General features: G+C 40.8%; 1 protein-coding gene across 1 annotated transcript in view; it reads right to left on the minus strand.

The window, feature by feature from the left end:
- Positions 1 to 18158, minus strand: part of pkr3 (double-stranded RNA activated protein kinase 3) — a 30632-nt gene extending 12474 nt beyond the window's left edge. The window contains exons 1-8 of the mRNA XM_031902508.1: positions 17887 to 18158; positions 11930 to 12065; positions 9917 to 10046; positions 8940 to 8998; positions 5321 to 5369; positions 3506 to 3609; positions 1314 to 1446; positions 389 to 453 (exon numbers count right to left, since the gene is read on the minus strand). Of these exons, the coding sequence (XP_031758368.1) occupies positions 389 to 453; positions 1314 to 1446; positions 3506 to 3609; positions 5321 to 5369; positions 8940 to 8998; positions 9917 to 10046; positions 11930 to 12030 (641 nt within the window). The 5' untranslated portion in view covers positions 12031 to 12065; positions 17887 to 18158. The remainder of the gene's footprint in view (positions 1 to 388; positions 454 to 1313; positions 1447 to 3505; positions 3610 to 5320; positions 5370 to 8939; positions 8999 to 9916; positions 10047 to 11929; positions 12066 to 17886) is intronic.
- Between the last annotated feature and the right edge of the window lie 1564 nt (positions 18159 to 19722).

A 19722-nucleotide genomic window follows, 5' to 3' on the forward strand; every position in this document is an offset into this window, starting at 1 on the left:
CAGTTATGTTTTAAGATATGCACCAATAGAACAGATTAGCACTTGGTACACAGGTTACTTACAGTGGATAGTGGGAAATCACACTTTTAAGTTCCCTGGGTCCCCTGACAGCAGCACCCCCTATTGGCCCTGCTTCTAAGGAAGGCTGGACAAATAAATACCACAGGCATTACTTCCAGTTAATTTCTTTACTGTAATAAGGCTGCTGTAACTCAAGGATGGTACTAAAGCATATGCTTAAGGTAGCATCATAAGAACACAGGAAAGGCTTAATTACTGGGAGGTGCCACTAGTATTTATCATGGGCTAAATGACTCTCAACTAATTTGTGGGTTGCTATACTGATTTTAGAAAATAATGTAATTTCCCTTGCATTATAAAAGTATACCTTTCAGACACTGACGAACTTTCTGATCCTGATTCTCCTGTATAAGCTGTTGGAATTGCTGGGATCTGTTGGCACAATGTATAAGGAAAGTGATTAGAGACAGCAAACATTAAAATGAGCAATATAGAATATAAAATAGTAGTAACTAATAAGAACAAAGAAAAGTAATCTGTGAAAAAAACAGAAGTGAAAGTCAAACTTGCCATAGTGAATGGAATGTCTGCCATATACTACTGTAAAATAAATTAATATCTGTGCTTCTAAAAAACGTAAAAGGGGTTTTTCACCTTTAACTTTTAGTATGATATAGAGAGTGCTATTTTGAGTCAATTTGCAATTGTTTCTAATTTTTCATTATTTGTACTTTTTGAATTATTTAGCTTTTTGTTCAACCAATCTCTAGTTTGGAATTTCAGTCACTATCTGGTTTCTAGGGCCCAATTTAACCTAGCAACCAGGCAGTGGCTTGAAAAAGTGACAAGGATATGAATAAAGGAGAGTGTACATAGAAAGATAAGTAATGGAAAGCAAAAATAATAAATTGTAGCCTCACAGAGCAATAGGTTTTTGGCTTCTGGGGTCAGTGACCACATTTGATATCTGAAAAGCATCTGAAGAGGAAGGCAAATAATTTAAAAACTATTAAAAATAAAATATGAAGGATGGCCCATTCTATACTAAAATTTAACCTGAATGTGAACCACCCTTTTAAAATAATATAATATGAAAGGCAAGTCTCCCTCAGGTCTTATAATCAGCTGGCTTTGAGCAGAGAATGTAAACACTCAGACAAACACTATTTTTAATAGCAATAACATTTGCAAATAACTTTAAAATTACAGAATTTTTTCTTTCCTTCACTATGTAAAAATTAGCTTTTCAACGGAGAAACCTTTTTAATGGACTGGAAGTAAATATACAGTACCAGGATATCGTCTGGATTTTCAGTTTTGAGTAAACGGAGAGCCAGAAAAGCAGCTTTTTTTCTTGCTTGTTTTTTATTCTTTCCCCAGCCTTCTGGATACTCTCGCTTGTTCACTTCTGCCACACAATAGAACCTGCCAGCCCAAGCAGAAAATTTTGAGGAAAAATTCATGGAACATTGGGGAATCAAAATACACAGGGGCTGATTCACTAAAAGTTGATAAAACGAGCGCTATTTATAGCATGCGTTAAAATTTTTATTGCTTCTTATTTTTTGTGACTTAACGATCGATTCACTAAAAGGACACGTGTCATAATTAAGAAGCAATGTTCTTTGCGTTATTTAACTCGCGATGAGCGTTTTTCTTGCGTTATTTCCTGCGGTGTGCGTTATTCCCCGCTGCGCGCAATATATTTTGTCGCGTGCTATATTAGTGCCCGATTTTACGCACATAACCATTACTTCCAGAAAACTACTGTTCTGAAAATGACCATTTCCCTGAAAACTGGAGGCTGCATCACTCTAGGGCCAACACAGACTTGACAAAATCCCACTGCAAAGTCCATATTGTGTTGCCAAAAGCTCAGGAACCACAATTTTCTTTAAGTACCGCCTGACCCAAGTAGGTGTTAATCTTCGCACAGACTAATGTGATATTTAGCGTGTTTAACGCTTAATATGTGTTTGTAAATCATGTGTTAGTATTATTTCTATGCAAGAATTACCACAATGCGAGGTAAGCGTTTTTTTGTGCATGTGATATGCGCCTAACGCATGCAAAATGACTTTAATGAATTTAATGCAAAAAAGCATGCGATAAGCCCACAGTCTTTGGAGGTTGTGAATTACAAATGCTATTGTGCTCTCTGCAACGTGACCCCCTAACCGTGGAGAGGTTGGGGGGGCATTCCCTAGGCAGCCTCAGGGCAGCACTAGGGCCAAAATGCCCCTGATTAACAGACTCACAATCAGCAATGCTATAAATGCAAATACGATTTTCATTTGAGGGCACTTCATCTCAGCCTAAGCTGTGCTGCCTAGGGACAACCGAGAAAACCGTTTTCCCCAAAAGGCCATACTATTACACCTTGAGTGGTACAGTAATGTTATTATTTTTTTTTTCCAACTCTTTAATCAAATCTTTTTGGGCCAACATTTCTCTACTAAACATTATACAATTTCAAGCTCCAAAATGTTATTTAGGGCTCTGGCACACGGGGAAGATTAGTCGCCCGCGATTAACTCCCTGTTCGCGGGCGACTAATCTCCCCGAGTTGCAGACGCGGCGGCGCGATTTCGCGCAAATCGCCGAAAAAGACTCGCGAGGCTTTTTCGGCGACTTCCGGAAATCGCCTCGCCGCGTCTGCCATCCCGCCGGCGACTTACATGTTCGCCGGTGGGATGGCAGGGCTAGGCAACTCGGGGAGATTAGTCGCCCGCGAACAGGGAGTTAATCGCGGGCGACTAATCTTCCCCGTGTGCCAGAGCCCTTACCGTATATACTCGAGTATAAGCCAATCCGAATATAAGCCGAGGTACCTAATTTTACGTAAGAAAACTGGAAAAACGTATCGACTCGAGTATAAGCCTATAGGGTGGGAAATGCAGCCGCTACTGCTAAGTTTCAATAATCAAAATAAATACCAATAAAATTACATTAATTGAGGCATCAGTGGGGTATATGTTTTTAAATATTTATTTCAAAGAAAAACAGTAAACTAGCTCTGTAAGTGGAGAAGAGGGTCAACAAAAACAACAGGCACTGGAGGGTCTGGTTGTGGGTGGCCTAATTTGCACACAAAGGACAGAGGGTGCTAGTCTGGAGGGATACATGGCACCCGACTCGAGTATAAGCCGAGGGTGACTTTTTCAGCACATTTTGGGTGCTGAAAAACTAGGCTTATACTCGAGTATATACAGTATTTTGATGATTGTGTCCCATTAATCCTCCCTGCATGGCTAACCACAATGCCCTGAGCATTAGAATATGGCTGGAGCATTAGAATATGGCTGGTACCAAACAATGAATAGTGTTATTACTTCTGAATGGTTCTTTAAACCAACCATAATATATAAATTCAATTTTATTCTTATCTCCTTTAGGCAAAGGGACCCATGGCTACCCCAAGTGTTGCACAGATTGAACTCTCATGGGACAGAACACAGTCAAAGACAGCAACACTCTCACTTACTTAGGCTCATGATCTGGTCCATAACGATCAACATCTCGGAAATTTCTGCTCCACGATTTCTTCTGGCATAATTCATTTAGAATTCCAATGTAGTTTATTGAGCTCTTTACCACAAAATAAACAAATTAAAAAAAAAAAAAAATATTAAAGTGATAATTTCTCTTAAAATATGGTAAAATAACTGTATAGAAGTTTATTAGATCTCCACAGAAAGCAATGAAATTTGTTTCTTGCCAGCTCTAAAAGCTACTAATTTCCTTTTAAAACATAACACCAGATTTGGATGCAAATGTAGGAGTGTAAAGTTTTTGCAAACCTTTAGTTCTTTATCTCCTGGGATTGAGTTCCTGTAGCAATGGAAGTGTCAGGATTCCCCAGAGATAATAAAAAGGGAAACCCAAGTTAGTTCTGCCTCTTTTGGTTCCCCCGTGTGCTAGAGGAAGTGACGTGTGCTCTAGGGGCCTGGGCGGAGGTCGGCCCAGTATAGGAGTAGATAGTGCTAGGTCAGATTCTATAATAGTTACTCTAGGAGTGAAAGAGAATTTCAGGTGAAGTTAGTGAGCAGCCCAGTGCTCCAATGAGATGAATAGTGAGGGTAAGATCCCTGTGGTGTCAATGCTGTCATTATAGGGACCTAAGTGGTTAGGATCACAACTAGATAGATTCCTGGAGTAATACACCTCTGTTGGCTTTGCCTAGGGATGGAGATTGGTCACCAAGAGGCAGGCTTAACTACTTCAGGGCTTATTATTTTGGATTATTTTGTATCATACTATATGTGCAAAAATCTGCTGGCACTAGCAATTGTATTCTGCATTATTAATTGAGAATGAGATGTTACATAAATTGTTCCACTGTTTTTAGGAACCACTGGTGCTCAAAGTAATTGAGAGAGTGAATGCTGTGTGCATGCATCAGTGTGGTAACCCTATCTCCTTAATATGGGAAGGGCCCATCTGAGGATAAAGAGTCTAATATAATCCATGCCTACTGGGAGTTGCTAGGAGTTAAGCCTCCTGCCTGGGTCTGGATCAGAGCAATACGGAGCAGCAGAGCATTTTGCGCTACCTCCCCAAACACCTGTTACATAAATTAGGATGATTCTCAGTATACTGCTCATTCAAAACAGGCCCTGGCATTTGTTACATAAAGGCCCAAACATTCCCACACAGGCCCAATATAAAGACCAGGTCAACTGTTGCAAAATTTTGAGATAACCATATGGGCATGTATACATATACCATCCTTGAGATTCAGTAGGCATCTCTGTCCAAACTGAAATTTTCATTTTGAAATGTACTTTGGAGGCAGATAGACGATGCATGATCAAATGTGGAAGCGAGAGGAGCAGAATCTCTTCACTTCCTGTCAGTTTAATTATTCAAGCAATTGAAACAACTGAATGTTGCAGGCCACTGTTCTTATTTCTTTACCATGGCACATTTAGAGACTTGAAAATAGAATTTCCCTAGCAGCCAAACTATCATGGCAATTTGGCCATAGGAGGCCCATCTATAGATATGATTTAACTGGTTGCAATAAAGGAGAGTATGGCAGACCCCCTCAGATGAATATACCTTGGGCAGAATAACATCTGCTAGTATATTTCACGCAAAAAACTAAAAGGGAATATAAAAAAATAAAAGCAGACATAAACCAACTTTTCAATTTAAATGCCAAGCTGTCTCAACGAGACTCAAAATTTCTTTATTTTGAGGGCAGTATCTTTTTAAGTGAGTTAAGTGCTGTGTACATTGACAGTGCTACATACCATATATAAAAACGCTAAACATAATTAGTGTGGGAAACACATACCATCTTGTGATTTTCAGAGCCATTTACAGATGGTTCAGCCGTTGCAGCGCTACATGAGAAACAGAAAATACAAATATGAATTGTATTACCAATGAATTCATCGCTTACTGGACAAAACTAAAATGTAAAACCAAAAGAGTGAAATCGTACTCTGCCTAGGTTTAAGGTTCCTGTCAGTGTTATTTCATTACTCATTTTACATTTATCACTACTTTTATGTATTTTTATCTGACCCATGATGCTCTAACTAAAAGGAACTATTTCGTGTAAAACTTAAACTGGGTAAAATAGATAGACTGCAAAAAATAAAAAATGTTTTCAATATAGTTAATTAGGCAAAAATGTAACCTATAAAGGCTGGAGTGAACGGATGTCTAAAATAATAGCCAGAACACTACATACTCCTTTACAGCTCTCTAAGCTGGTAACAGTCAGTAACCAATCAGTGACTTGAGCGGGGGGGCATATGGGACATAACTGTTCAGTTAGTTTGCTTTTGAATCTGACCTGCATGCTTACAAACTAACTGAACAGTTTTGTCTAAGAGGTTAGAGAGCAGAAAGTAGGAAGTAGGAGTTCTGGCTATTATGCTAGACATCCACTCACCCCAGCCTTTACAGATTACATTTTTCTCTAACTTACTACAGTGGAGGAAATAATTATTTGACCCCTCACTGATTTTGTAAGTTTGTCCAATGACAAAGAAATGAAAAGTCTCAGAACAGTATCATTTCAATGGTAGGTTTATTTTAACAGTGGCAGATAGCACATCAAAAGGAAAATCGAAAAAATAACTTTAAATAAAAGATAGCAACTGATTTGCATTTCATTGAGTGAAATAAGTTTTTGAACCCTCTAACAAAAAAAGACTTAATACTTAGTGGAAAAACCCTTGTTTGCAAGCACAGAGGTCAAACGTTTCTTGTAATTGATGACCAAGTTTGCGCACATTTTAGGAGGAATGTTGGTCCCACTCCTCTTTGCAGATCATCTCTAAATCCCTAAGGTTTCGAGGCTGTCTCTGTGCAACTCTGAGCTTGAGCTCCCTCCATAGGTTTTCTATTGGATTAAGGTCCGGAGACTGACTAGGCCACTCCATGACCTTAATGTGCTTCTTCTTGAGCCACTCCTTTGTTGCCTTTGCTGTATGTTTTGGGTCATTGTCGTGCTGGAACACCCATCCACGACCCATTTTCAGTTTCCTGGCAGAGGGAAGGAGGTTGTCGTTCAGGATTTCACGATACATGGCTCCGTCCATTTTCCCGTTAATGCGAATAAGTTGTCCTGTGCCCTTAGCAGAAAAACACCCCCAAAGCAAAATGTTTCCACCCCCATGCTTGACGGTGGGGACGGTGTTTTGGGGGTCATAGGCAGCATTTTTCTTCCCCCAAACACAGCGAGTTGAGTTAATGCCAAAGAGCTCTATTTTGGTCTCATCAGACCACAGCACCTTCTCCCAGTCACTCACAGAATCATTCAGGTGTTCATTGGCAAACTTCAGACGGGCCTGCACATGTGCCTTCTTGAGCAGGGGGACCTTGCGAGCCCTGCAGGATTTTAATCCATTGCGGTGTAATGTGTTTCCAATGGTTTTCTTGGTGACTGTGGTCCCTGCTAATTTGAGGTCATTAACTAACTCCTCCCATGTAGTTCTAGGATGCTTTTTCACCTTTCTCAGAATCATGGACACCCCACGAGGTGAGATCTTGCGTGGAGCCCCAGAGCGAGGTCGATTGATGGTCATTTTGTGCTCCTTCCATTTTCGAACAATCGCACCAACAGTTGTCACCTTCTCTCCCAGCTTCTTGCTAATGGTTTTGTAGCCCATTCCAGCCATGTGCAGGTCTACAATTTTGTCTCTGACATCCTTGGACAGCTCTTTGGTCTTTCCCATGTTGGAGAGTTTGGAGTCTGCTTGATTGATTGATTCTGTGGACAGGTGTCTTTTATACAGGTGACTAGTTAAGACAGGTGTCCTTAATGAGGTTGACTAATTGAGTAGAAGTGTCTAACCACTCTGTGGGAGCCAGAACTCTTAATGGTTGGTAGGGGTTCAAAAACTTATTTCACTCAATGAAATGCAAATCAGTTGCTATCTTTTATTTAAAGTTATTTTTTCGATTTTCCTTTTGATGTGCTATCTGCCACTGTTAAAATAAACCTACAATTGAAATGATACTGTTCTGAGACTTTTCAATTCTTTGTCATTGGACAAACTTACAAAATCAGTGAGGGGTCAAATAATTATTTCCTCCACTGTATATTAGAAATGTGTTTAATTTTGCGTAGTCTATCTGGTTTACCCAGTTTCATTTTTACACTGAACTGTTCCTTTATGATTTACTACTTATCATATTCTTATCACAACATTTTAGATGAACCACAATACCTTGGAACAGATTGCCTCCCTGGACTTCCTATGCTCAAGTCATACCTGGTGATTCCTCTGCTGGTTAAGTTTAAGGGCAAGGGCACACTAGGTGCATGCCTCACTTTTGTCTGTCTGTGTTTTGTAGGCAGGCAGAGAGCAGTGAATGGGCTTCAATATACTTATGTGTTTAGCTGCACTAACAGGTACAGCATCAGCAGCATGAAGAGGAACAAAGCAGAGAGGAAAAATGCAAAAGCATGCTTTTTTTTTGAGCCAGTACAGATGGAAATATTGGCTGTACTACTGGTAACAGGCTATTGCCATTGGACTAAGTGACAGGGAAACAGGCAGTTTTAAACATTTTTCCACTGGTGAAAATGCAATGGTGGTGCACAAAGGGAGCTTTTATACTTTTTTATATATTTTTATAAAATACTTTTATGGCTATATTAAAGGATACAAATTATAGTCAATATATAAGGCAGGCACTTACAGATCCCATAAACAGGCGTTGGGAAAAGAAAAGATCCTTTATTACAAAAGCATAACAGGAACAATAAAAGCCTTACACATTTCAAGCTTTGGCGAAGATGCCAAACAAGCAGATCATCTCCCAATAAGCCCACCTGTGGTGGGTGATCTCTGGCTTGTTGGATTGTTTGGCCCTAGGGCCAAACAATCTAATTGAAATGGCGGGTATATGGACCATCAGGCCGAGGACCGTATCAACAAGATGATTCGACAGGAAAATCAAACCTGCCTGATCGACATCTTCCCAATTTTAGGCCAGATATCAGTTGGGTAGGTCCATTGGGGGTGCCCATACACAGGCAGATAAGCTGCCAAATCGGTCGAAAGGACCCTAATTGGCAGCTGAAATCTGCCTGTGTATGGCAACCTTAATTCATAGGTTTCAATATACATTAACATGTAAATTGAGTTAATTGTAAAGTCATTTGCTATTAAATGCAGTATTAATCTGTCCCTTGCTGTTCTCTGCACTGCTGCTCCTTACTACAGAAACAAGGTAGTAGAAGCTAGCTGACCTGTGAAGAAGCATACAAGGTTCTTTGAGAGTTGGCAGTCTTGGCAGTAGATGTGCTGGCTTTTTCTTAATTGTTTCAAGAATTGGAACCAAATGTGCAAAAAGGGACAAACAAACACTGCTTCAAATTGCAATTACAGTAACAAATAACTTTAAAACACTGCAATCTTAGAATCATGTAAATCGAGTAAGTTCTGACATACCTTCCCTGCAATGGACTAAGACCTGTGTCCAGAGAGGCGGCTGCTGTGGGTTGCTGAGCCTGCAAGAAACAGTTATTTTATAAATCACTTCTACTAGGTGTAACATTCACAATCCAACATTTTAATTCATGATCTTGTAGCTTCTGCTAATGGCATGATAGTCACAAGGGATATGCAGTCATATTTAAATGTATTTCATTTCCAATAAACTTCTTTTCTGTCGTTAGCACATATTTTTCTCTACTTTTGCACAAGTTCCATTTCTAGGCCATTACTAACATAAAGTGATGGTAATTTAAACCTGCTTGAATGATTTACTAATTTACGAAAATTATGTAAACCATACCACAAGAAATAATCCAGGATGTCTTATTTTAAAAAAAAAAAGTATTAATACCCTTAAAAATTTTTCAGAATTTTCAATCATTTTACTGAATAACAAGCCCTACACTTAAATATTGTCTTTTTTTAAATCAAAATACTGAAATTAAGTATATATATAAAATACTCAGAAGTCATGAATATCATGAAATGATATACTATAATCAGTGCTTAATGATGTAGTTTTTGTCACATGAGTCATGACTTGTGTATTATAATAAATAGATTATGCTCTGTAGAAAAATATGAGGATATTAGAAATCACTTTAAAATTCCATGACCTGTATAAAAGCACGAGGACAAAGTCATGGAACTCCCTAGAGACTAATATCTTTATACTTTACAAAAGGGATACTTTATTAACTATGTAATACACAAGAACCATGAATATTCTGTAAATTATATTATATACCCCTTTCTCAGTCACAATTTCCCCCTTTGATAAAGCTGCAAACTCAATATTATTTCATAAAAAATGTACACAAATTTCGGGCCCAAAATGTGTGTGTGCATTTCGGAATATGCAGAATTAGTAAAGGAACATAGACAAAGAAAAATATAATACAATCAGGATACAACAGTATGTATCAGCTCACCAGAGGTGGATTTTCTTGATTTTGCAGAGCCGCCAGTCCAATTCTAGCTGCTATCTTCTCTGCTGCCTTCTTTGATTTGCCTTGTCCTTCTCCAAACATTTCATTTTTTATAAACAAATGTACGGTAAACCTGTATAAGGATAAAAACATCATCCATAATAGACTTCCTTAAAAAAGAACTTGCACACAAACTTACAGTATATAGCTATAATATGCTCCCTATTGAAATAATATAAAGATAGGTATGATATCTGTTATCTGGAAATCCATTATCCAGAAAGCTTTATGCCCACCTCCCATTTTAAGCAAACAATTAAAATTTTTCAAAATAATATTTCTCTGTAATACTAAAACAGTACCTTGTACTTGATCCCAATTAAGATATAATAAATCATTTTTTGAGGCAAAATAAGTCTATTGGGTTTCATTAATGTTTCAATTATTTTTCTGGTAGACTTAAGGCATGGAGATCTAAGTTATGGAAAGACCCCCTTAGCATTCTGAATAATAGGTCCCATACCTGTATGAGGCATCACCGAGTTGCACAGCTATTTTAAGGCAAAACTCCCCAAAGAGTTCTGACCAATTTGCATTATTACAAATTACAGACAAGAAAGCCAATCACCCCACACACAATCTTCTTAACCATATGTGAGGAAAAAAAATTGTCTATACACAAAGACATGACAAAAATTATAACAATATTTGCCTTGCTGCTGTAAACATTGCTTCAATACTACAACCAAGCAGACTTTGGCCTGAGTTTCCCTTCAGATACTTAAAATACCACTATAAGAGCTGCCTTTTTTCCATTTATTGTGAATAATGATGGAATTTTGCTCCTTAGGCATAGCAGAGCAGGTAAAAGCGGGAAAGATCCCATGCATGTTATCACACAGAAATGTTGAGTGTTGTGATTTGGAACAATAATTGCCTGACAAGTTATTGAGTCTTAAATTCTGAGCAATCACCAAAGGTATGGGGGGAAATTTTAAGCATGTGGCCGCCGCCCATGGAGCTTATAATTACTACAGGTACAAATCTGCCTCATCTCCCAGTGTGCTATTGCCATAAAGTGAATGAAGGGAGGCAATGAACAGAAGATGAAATTAATAGAAAGCAAAGGGCATAAAAAGCCCAGAGAAAATAAATGTGCAAAAGACAGGCTGGGGAAGATAAAACAAGAACAAAATTGCACAAAAAGCAATGGAAAACCAGCAACAAAAGTTCAAAATAAAAAATGACCAAGAGTGAAAACAATAGTAAAGAGAAAGGGCAAAATAGGGACAGGACACAAAGGAAAAAAAGGAGGAAGACACTAGGAAGACAAGAGACATGCTACAGCAATCTGAGAAAACAATCTGAGCAAAGGAGACATGAAAGCCTCATTCAAATATAAAAGAGAAATGGTTAAACTGCATAAATGTGTCTTTTTCAACCTAAATTACTGTGTAACAATGAAATAACTAACAAAGATTTATTTCGTTTAAGCATTTTAAACAATTTTATGGAACTGGTCAGCAGGGCAGGTCTTACCAACTGTGGGGCCCAATAGTGACGCAGTTCAGCAGCTTGCACTAACTGTGACCTGGCAGGGCAGCTTAGCAGAGCTGGTATGGTATTGGAAACGCTTCCCAAACCACCCCAACTAATTCCTCCACAAGGAGAAGATATTGATGCACCTGCACAAACTTGCTTTTGCAGAGCGAGAGAGGACAAATTACGCGTTTTGCTGCATGAAGTGATGCATGACAAACATTGCAAGATAAACGCTTGCTCTGCAAATTATTTGGGGGTGGTTCGGGTGAGGAAAGGCTCTCGCTCTGTTGTTCATGGTATGGGGCCCAATTGGACCCAACCAGTCCAATTGGCCTAAGGACGGCACTGCTGGTCAGCATTGCTTATAAATCTATCTATATTAGTAAGTGCACAGAAAAAGATCTGACATAAGATTCTCCAATAACAAGTAACAATGAAAAATAAATATATAAAAAACATAACTAAAAAACCTACAAGGGATCATGAGGTGACCCTTCCTTGGAAATCAGCCTGAATTCATATTGCAGATTCTTTCTTGCACAGAACTTATTAAGCACCACTTGAGGATCCTCCATGAAAGGGTCTGCTATTCTTACTTAATAAAAATCTTCTGTAAAAAAAAGGTGACACAAATTATATAGCAGTCAAGAATAGATTAGGTGGTAGTCTTTCATTAAAAATGCTTTACAATAAAAATATTAAACCCACATCAAAATATTATGCAATTTTTTTGGAAGCTGCAATAAATGTAAGGGCTATGGCACTTTGAGTAGCAATGATGGAAAAGCAATAGGAAAAGTAAGTAGCACCTGAGGGATCTGGGATCAACTCACATCTTTGCACCATAGTCCCTGGCCGCCATCAGAGGGAATTAAGTGAGCAGAACTGAATGGCCACAAGAGTAGCTCTGCATGCAGAAGTCATAAAACACTAGTGCTTTGTGACAGAGATGCCAATGGGTGAACCCCAGCTCCAATTAAATATATAAGCACAGGTAGGCACTATCTCTATAGAGGTCTATTGATATTTTTCACCTTATTCCAATATTTTAAATAAGCAAACCTTGTCTTTTACATAGTTAAAAATGTTCAGTATATGTTTTTGAGGGAAACCAATCCTATTGCCCTTTAATAATTGCTGAATATTATTCCCAGTGTCTGAATGAAATGAATATAAAAGCTGTCATGAAGAAACAGAGTTCTGTAGTTCTACAGCCTAAGGTGCAGGTTGGTTACCACAAATCTATGAGGTTCCTCCCAGTAGGTGGTGGGGCCTAGGTTTCCTGCATTATCAAGGCCACCCACTCCAGTCCTAGTCCTGGGAAACCTGCCAGCGTGTAGTAACGTTCCGTGGGTACATAATTAGCGGCATAAAGAGGCAGCAACATCCCTTACTAACTTTGCAATTACTATGAAGCCTGAAGCTTCTACATAGGGTTGCTTTTTTAATGAAAAATAAAAACCAGCTATGCTGCACTGATGTAGGTTAATGGTTCATAAAGAGAACTTTGGCCAGACTGGAGCAGGGTCCAGTAGAGAAGGGGTAAGAAATGTTTTCTCTTCCCTCTTTCTTCTGTCTTCTGAATACCGGGGCCCACACATGCGCAGTAGAGAGGGCAGGAGGGGGGGACACCTACATGATTAGCCCCCACTTTTACCTCATGAATACAGCACTTGCAAACACAGGCAAAATTGTATTAACAGGCCTCTGTGGCAATTCATGTGGGTAGGAAAGAAGTGATAAGTGCAAAAAAAACTGTGAATTGCATCCAGTTTTTGCACGTTGCAACCTGCCTTTAAGTTGTGTACACTCAGACTTGGGTGTATAATGTCGGACAGAGATGTCCTCCCACCCCAGTCACCCCAGGAGGTTAGCTGGAAGTACCCTTCCATACAGGCACTGTTGCCTTAGCATAGGGCCACTGTTAAGGAGAAAGAAAGGCAAAGTCACTTGGGGGTGTCAAAATGTTAGGCACCCCCAAGTGACTTAGATCACTTACCTTGTACCCCGGGCTGGTGCCCCTGTTACGAGAGAACAGCACCAGCCTGGGGGAAGCTGCAGCGCTTCCTCCTTCCGCCTTCGCTCGCGCGCACATGCGCAGTAGAGTGAAAAGCCGAACTTTAACAGAGAAGCCGGCTTTTCACTCTACTGCGCATGCACCTGTCGTGTAGTCCTTGCAAAACGAAGCCGGAAGGAGGAATCGCTCAGCTACAGGTACCCCGGGCTGGTGCTGTTTTCTTCTGACAGGGGCACCAGCCCGGGGTACGAGGTAAGCGATTAAAGTCACTTGGGGGTGCCTAACATTTTGGCACCCCCAAGTGACTTAGCCTTTCCTTGTCCTTTAAGAAGCAGGATACAGGCTAGTACTTTAACCCATAGTCGGCTGCAGGACTCTTTAAGCTAAAGGTATTTAACCTGAAGAATGAGGTATTTATCCAGACTGCCCTCCATAGTGGTGCCGAGCTGACCAGGTACTTTACCCTGCCCAGTCCCCCAAAGAGGTGGGATAAACCAGTGGTATCCTCTCATGTTGTCGTCAGAGTGTACTACTGCTATAATATCTGCATTTGTGAGTATATGAGCTAACCCTGTGCACTAATTGTCTTTGTTCATCATTTGTTCATCTGCAAATGATGTTCATCTGTTCATCTGCACACGGTGACAGTGAGTTGTAGTTGCACTACACCCCGGGATATTTCCACTTAGCGAAAGCCCATCTGAAGTCCTATGTATCCCATGCTTTAAAGTCATTCTAGCTTGTCTGTTTTACAGCCAAATAGGGGTTACAGCACCTTAAAAAAACAAACAAAAACCCTCACTCCGTTTCTGCACTGTCCTGGAAATCTTCTCCTTTTCCTGCAAGCTCCGGTTCTGCTGTAATCAGCTGTGCTCTGATTGGAGAATCCACAAGAAGAAAGATCCAATCAGAGCACAGCTTTCTTGACAGACAGTAAAATTGACCAATCAAGGCAAAGATGCAGACAGGGCTCCGGTGATATTACAAACTGCAGGCAGTGCAGAAATGAAGACTGAAAAGAAGAATCTGCAGGCTGTAAACTTTACCTAAGAACCTCACCAACTCTGAACTTTTGCTGCAGATTTCATCCCACTCCCACAGGTGCTATACACAGGTACTATACACGGGTGCACTATACACAGGTGCTATACACAGGTACTATACACGGGTACTATACACAGGTACTATACACGGGTGCACTATACACAGGTGCTATACACAGGTACTATACACAGGTGCTATACACAGGTACTATACACGGGTGCACTATACACAGGTGCTATACACAGGCACTATACACAGGTGCTATACACAGGTACTATACACGGGTGCACTATACACAGGTGCTATACACAGGTACTATACACAGGCACTATACACAGGTGCTATACACAGGTACTATACACAGGCGCTATACACAGGTACTATACACAGGTGCTATACACAGGTGCTATACACAGGTACTATACACAGGCGCTATACACAGGCGCTATACACAGGCGCTATACACAGGCGCTATACACAGGTACTATACACAGGCACTATACACAGGTACTATGCACATGGGCTATACACAGGCGCTATACACAGGCACTATACACCGGCGCTATACACAGGTACTATACACAGGTGCTATACACAGGTACTATACACAGGTACTATGCACATGGGCTATACACAGGCACTATACACAGGCACTATACACCGGCGCTATACACAGGTACTATACACAGGCACTATACACAGGTACTATGCACATGGGCTATACACAGGCGCTATACACAGGCACTATACACAGGTGCTATACACAGGTACTATACACAGGTACTATGCACATGGGCTATACACAGGTGATATACACAGGCGCTATACACAGGCACTATACACAGGTACTATACACAGGCACTATACACAGGTACTATGCACATGGGCTATACACAGGCGCTATACACAGGCACTATACACCGGCGCTATACACAGGTACTATACACAGGTGCTATACACAGGTACTATACACAGGTGCTATACACAGGCACTATACACAGGTACTATACACAGGCGCTATACACAGGTACTATACACAGGTACTATACACAGGTACTATACACAGGCACTATACACAGGTACTATACACAGGTACTATACACAGGCGCTATACACAGGCACTATACACAGGTACTATACACAGGTACTATACACAGGCACTATACACAGGCACTATACACAGGTACTATACACAAGTACTATACACAGGTACTACATCTTCCAACTGAGCCACACTCCAACATCATAAAACATAGCTTTTATTAAAGCATTGTTAAAAATATATGCAAAGAGCATTCATAGCAATATAGAGAGTCAATACTTATCAGTCCAGTATGCCACATACACGTGACGTTTCGGGGGCATCCCACCCCCCTTCTTAAGCGTACCTCGTGGCTATCACAAACAGTGATTCACGTACATGCTAGTTCCTTGTATAACCTGATAGCGGAAGTGACGTGACAGGTCACCATGGAGACGGGATACACACACAGTGTATTCCATATACACGGAAGCTGGCACACCAACCCCGCAAATGATGTATAACACTAATGCACATTAATATCACAAAGCTTTCAAAGTTCAATACAGCAGTCCCAAAGCATACATATTAAAGAAGCCAAATGCGGCGGGCATAAATTGTACTTTATACACAGGTACTATACACAGGTACTATACAGTTCTAAAGGCTGAATCACTAGTTGAAATTAAATTGTTTTTTGTCACCTGATGTCTATAATATCCCTATCACTTATCCTAATAGATGGATGGTAAGTTAACCCTTTCCCCATGAAAAAACTAATTGTGCTTTTATATACTTGTTGTTTTTTGCACTTACTATTTTTTTTTTTTACTTTTGTCATTGTTTTGATCATTTCTAGTTCGTTACAGTGCAGCCAATGTTGTGTATCAGTGCCAGTGTTACAGTGCCCAGGGCTTGATTATCTGCCATCATTACCCACTGCTTTTCCATGCAGGCCCCTTAACTATTCATATTCTCATCTTTTGTTTAAACCACTCCCTGGTTGCTAGGGTAAGTAAGACCCTAGCAACCAGATAGCTGCTGAAATACCAAATGGAGAGCTTCTGAACAAAAAGCTAAATAACTGAAACCATTAAAAATAAAAGAGGACCAATTGCAAAGTGTCTCATAATATCAATGTCTACATCATATTAAAAGTTAATTTAATGGTAAACTACCCCTTTAAGCTAACTGATCACAAACACAAATGGATGGAGAACCCCTCACAGAAGCGCACGTATGGATACTTTTACATCCAAGCATTTTAGGGTAAAAAAAAAAGCACCCACACCCGCACTTTTGCGCAGTATCCCTCCCTGGAAATCAGTGGGAACCACAAGAGGTAGTTGGGAGGTTAATTTTTTACTCCAGCAGCGAATCCACTAAGTCTCACATTAGCTTTAGGTCAGTCTATGTATGGCCCATCTTTAGCCTCCCCAAACAAAAAATTCACCCTCAGCCTATGGTTTTGGTTCTTCACCTGAAGAGGAATTAATTGAGGAAAGCATTTATAACACTACATGAAAGGAAACAGCCCTATCTCTTCCTGAAGGTCCAGGGAAAATGCCTTTGCTGTCCTACACTAAGACCCATAACACACAGGGAGATTAGTTTCATGCGACTAATCTCCCCGCAATGCCATCCCACCGGCTACAATGTAAATCGCTGGTGGGATGGCATACACGGTGACATGATTTGGAGAATTAGCCAAAGTTTCCTCTCAAGGCAACTGCAGCGACTTCTGCAATCGCAGCGCCGTGTATGCCATCCCAATGGCAATTTACCAGAGGCGGGCCAAGCCGACCGGGCGCCCTAGGCAACCCGGTCGGCCAACTCTGCCCACCTCCCCGCCCCCCCCCCCGATCGGCGCATGCGCGCCAAAGCACAGGAGGCGGTGCAAGGGGGGTGGGGTGATTAGATCGGTCATTGCAATGACAAAGCAGCACTAGGGGTAGGCAGGAGAGGCTGCCTGGTGCCCCTCAATCGTTGCGCCCTAGGCAGCTGCCTCTTCTGCCTACCCCTAGTTCCGGCCCTGCAATTTACATTCTAACCGGTGGGATGGCATTGCGGGGAGATTAACTGCCCACGACAACGGAGATTTGTCGCGGTGTGAGTAATCTCCCCGTGTGTCACAGTCCTAAAAGGGAGCAGAAGTCTCACTGTCACTATGTCACCCTACCGTACATATTGTCCAGCCACATAGTGCTGCCTCATACATTTCATTTAAACATCCATGCCAGCTGTCTGAGCACATTATTACAGCAAGCATAGAATGTCTCACAGTGTCCCTAAATGCACATTATCCCACTGCCCAAGGCTATAGATCATCCCACTCTATCTGTACATTACCTTCTCAGTCTTCTATTCTTGCCACTTGTGCTGCAGTCTGGAACAGGCGGAAATCTCTCCCTATAGCCCTGCCCCTCCATTGGAACACGCCCATGTTAGGAAGAATTTTTAACCTTTTAGCTTCCAGAAAGAGCGGAGAAACTTCTTATACCGAACAGAGATTTGTAGCCACTGAGAGTTACAGAGGCGTGGCTTTGCTGAGGTGGGCGTTTCCTCTTGCGTAATCTACTGTGGGAATCCCGAACTGGCACATTCAGTTTCGTTTCTCCTAGACGTGGTTCACAACGTTATGTTGGCAACGAAACCAAATCCATGTGTGTAACTCCTGGAGGGCGCAATTCAAATAACATTGTGGAGTCATACTGTGTAGCACTAAATATTAGAAATAGCATTTTCAAACTCAGGGAGCCCTAGCCAGTTGCGGTCCCCCACAGTCATTATATTCTGGTAATTCAGGGGTCTGCTGCTACCATATGGGGGGGCGGGTGAGTGTGGGACAGGCAGCTAAGGCAAAGAGAGTTGTCGCATTCTTACCTAAATATCCGAGCGAAAGCATTACAGTGTAATTATGAGAGGCGCTTATTATCCACACTTTGTAGATTACCATTAATGCACAGCTTTCACCTTGTGGCAAAAATATCCCTGATGCTACTGCCACTTCACATTTATTCCAGTGGTAAACCTAATGAAGAGAAGATGTATCTATCTGTATTTATTGTTATACTTTGTATTTATCTATTATTGTCTTATTAACCCCCTGTTTGTATTAATGTATTCTACTGTACAGCGCTGCGTACATAAGTAGCGCTTTATAAATAAAGATATATATACATACATACATGCCAGCGCTGGGTATGCCATGAAACAACTGCATACAAAGTGACCGACTGGACCGGGCTTCGCGGAAGATGAGGTTGGGCAGGTTTTGGCCTGGAGATGGTTTTCAGCTCTGCATTTATATTTTCTTGTCCCAGACATAGGCGGAGGATGAATTTTTTGTTTGGGGAGGCTAAAGATGGGCCATACAGAGACTGACCTACAGCTAATGTGACACTTAGTGGATTCGCTGCTGGTGTAAAAAATTAACCTCCCAACTACCTCTTGCCATTCCCACTGACTCCCAGGGATACTCCGCAAAAGTGCGGGTAGGTGTGCTTTTTTTACCCTAAAATGCTTGGATGTAAAAGTATTCACGTGCACTTCTGTGAGGGGTTCTCCATCAATTTGTGTTTGTGATCAGTTAGCTTAAAGGGGTAGTTCACCTTTAAATTTTAATAGTTTTTCAGTTATTTAGCTTTTTGTTCAGCAGCTCTCCATTTGGTATTTCAGCAGCTATCTGGTTGCTAGGGTCTTATTTACCCTAGCAACCAGGTAGTGGTTTAAACAAAAGATGGGAATATGAATAGTTAAAGGGCCCGCATGGAAAATCAGTGGGAAGCAGTGGGTACTGATGGCAGATATTCAGGCCCTGGCAATATAACACTGGCACTGATACATAACATTGGCTCCACTGTAACTAACTAGAAATGAACAAAACAATGACAAAAGTAACAACAACAAGTATATAAAAGCACAATTAGCTTTTTCAGGGGGAAAGAGTTAACTTACCATCCATCTGTTAGGATAAGTGATAGGGATATTACAGATGTCAGGTGACAAAAAACAATTTAATATCAACTAGCCTTTAGAACTGTATAGCACATGTGTATAGCACCTGTGTATAGTACCTGTGTATAGTACCTGTGTATAGTACCTGTGTATAGTACCTGTGTATAGTACCCTGTGTATAGTACCTGTGTATAGTACCTGTGTATAGTACCTGTGTATAGCACCTGT

Source organism: Xenopus tropicalis, chromosome 5, assembly GCF_000004195.4.
Source record: "Xenopus tropicalis strain Nigerian chromosome 5, UCB_Xtro_10.0, whole genome shotgun sequence".
NCBI lineage: Eukaryota > Metazoa > Chordata > Amphibia > Anura > Pipidae > Xenopus > Xenopus tropicalis.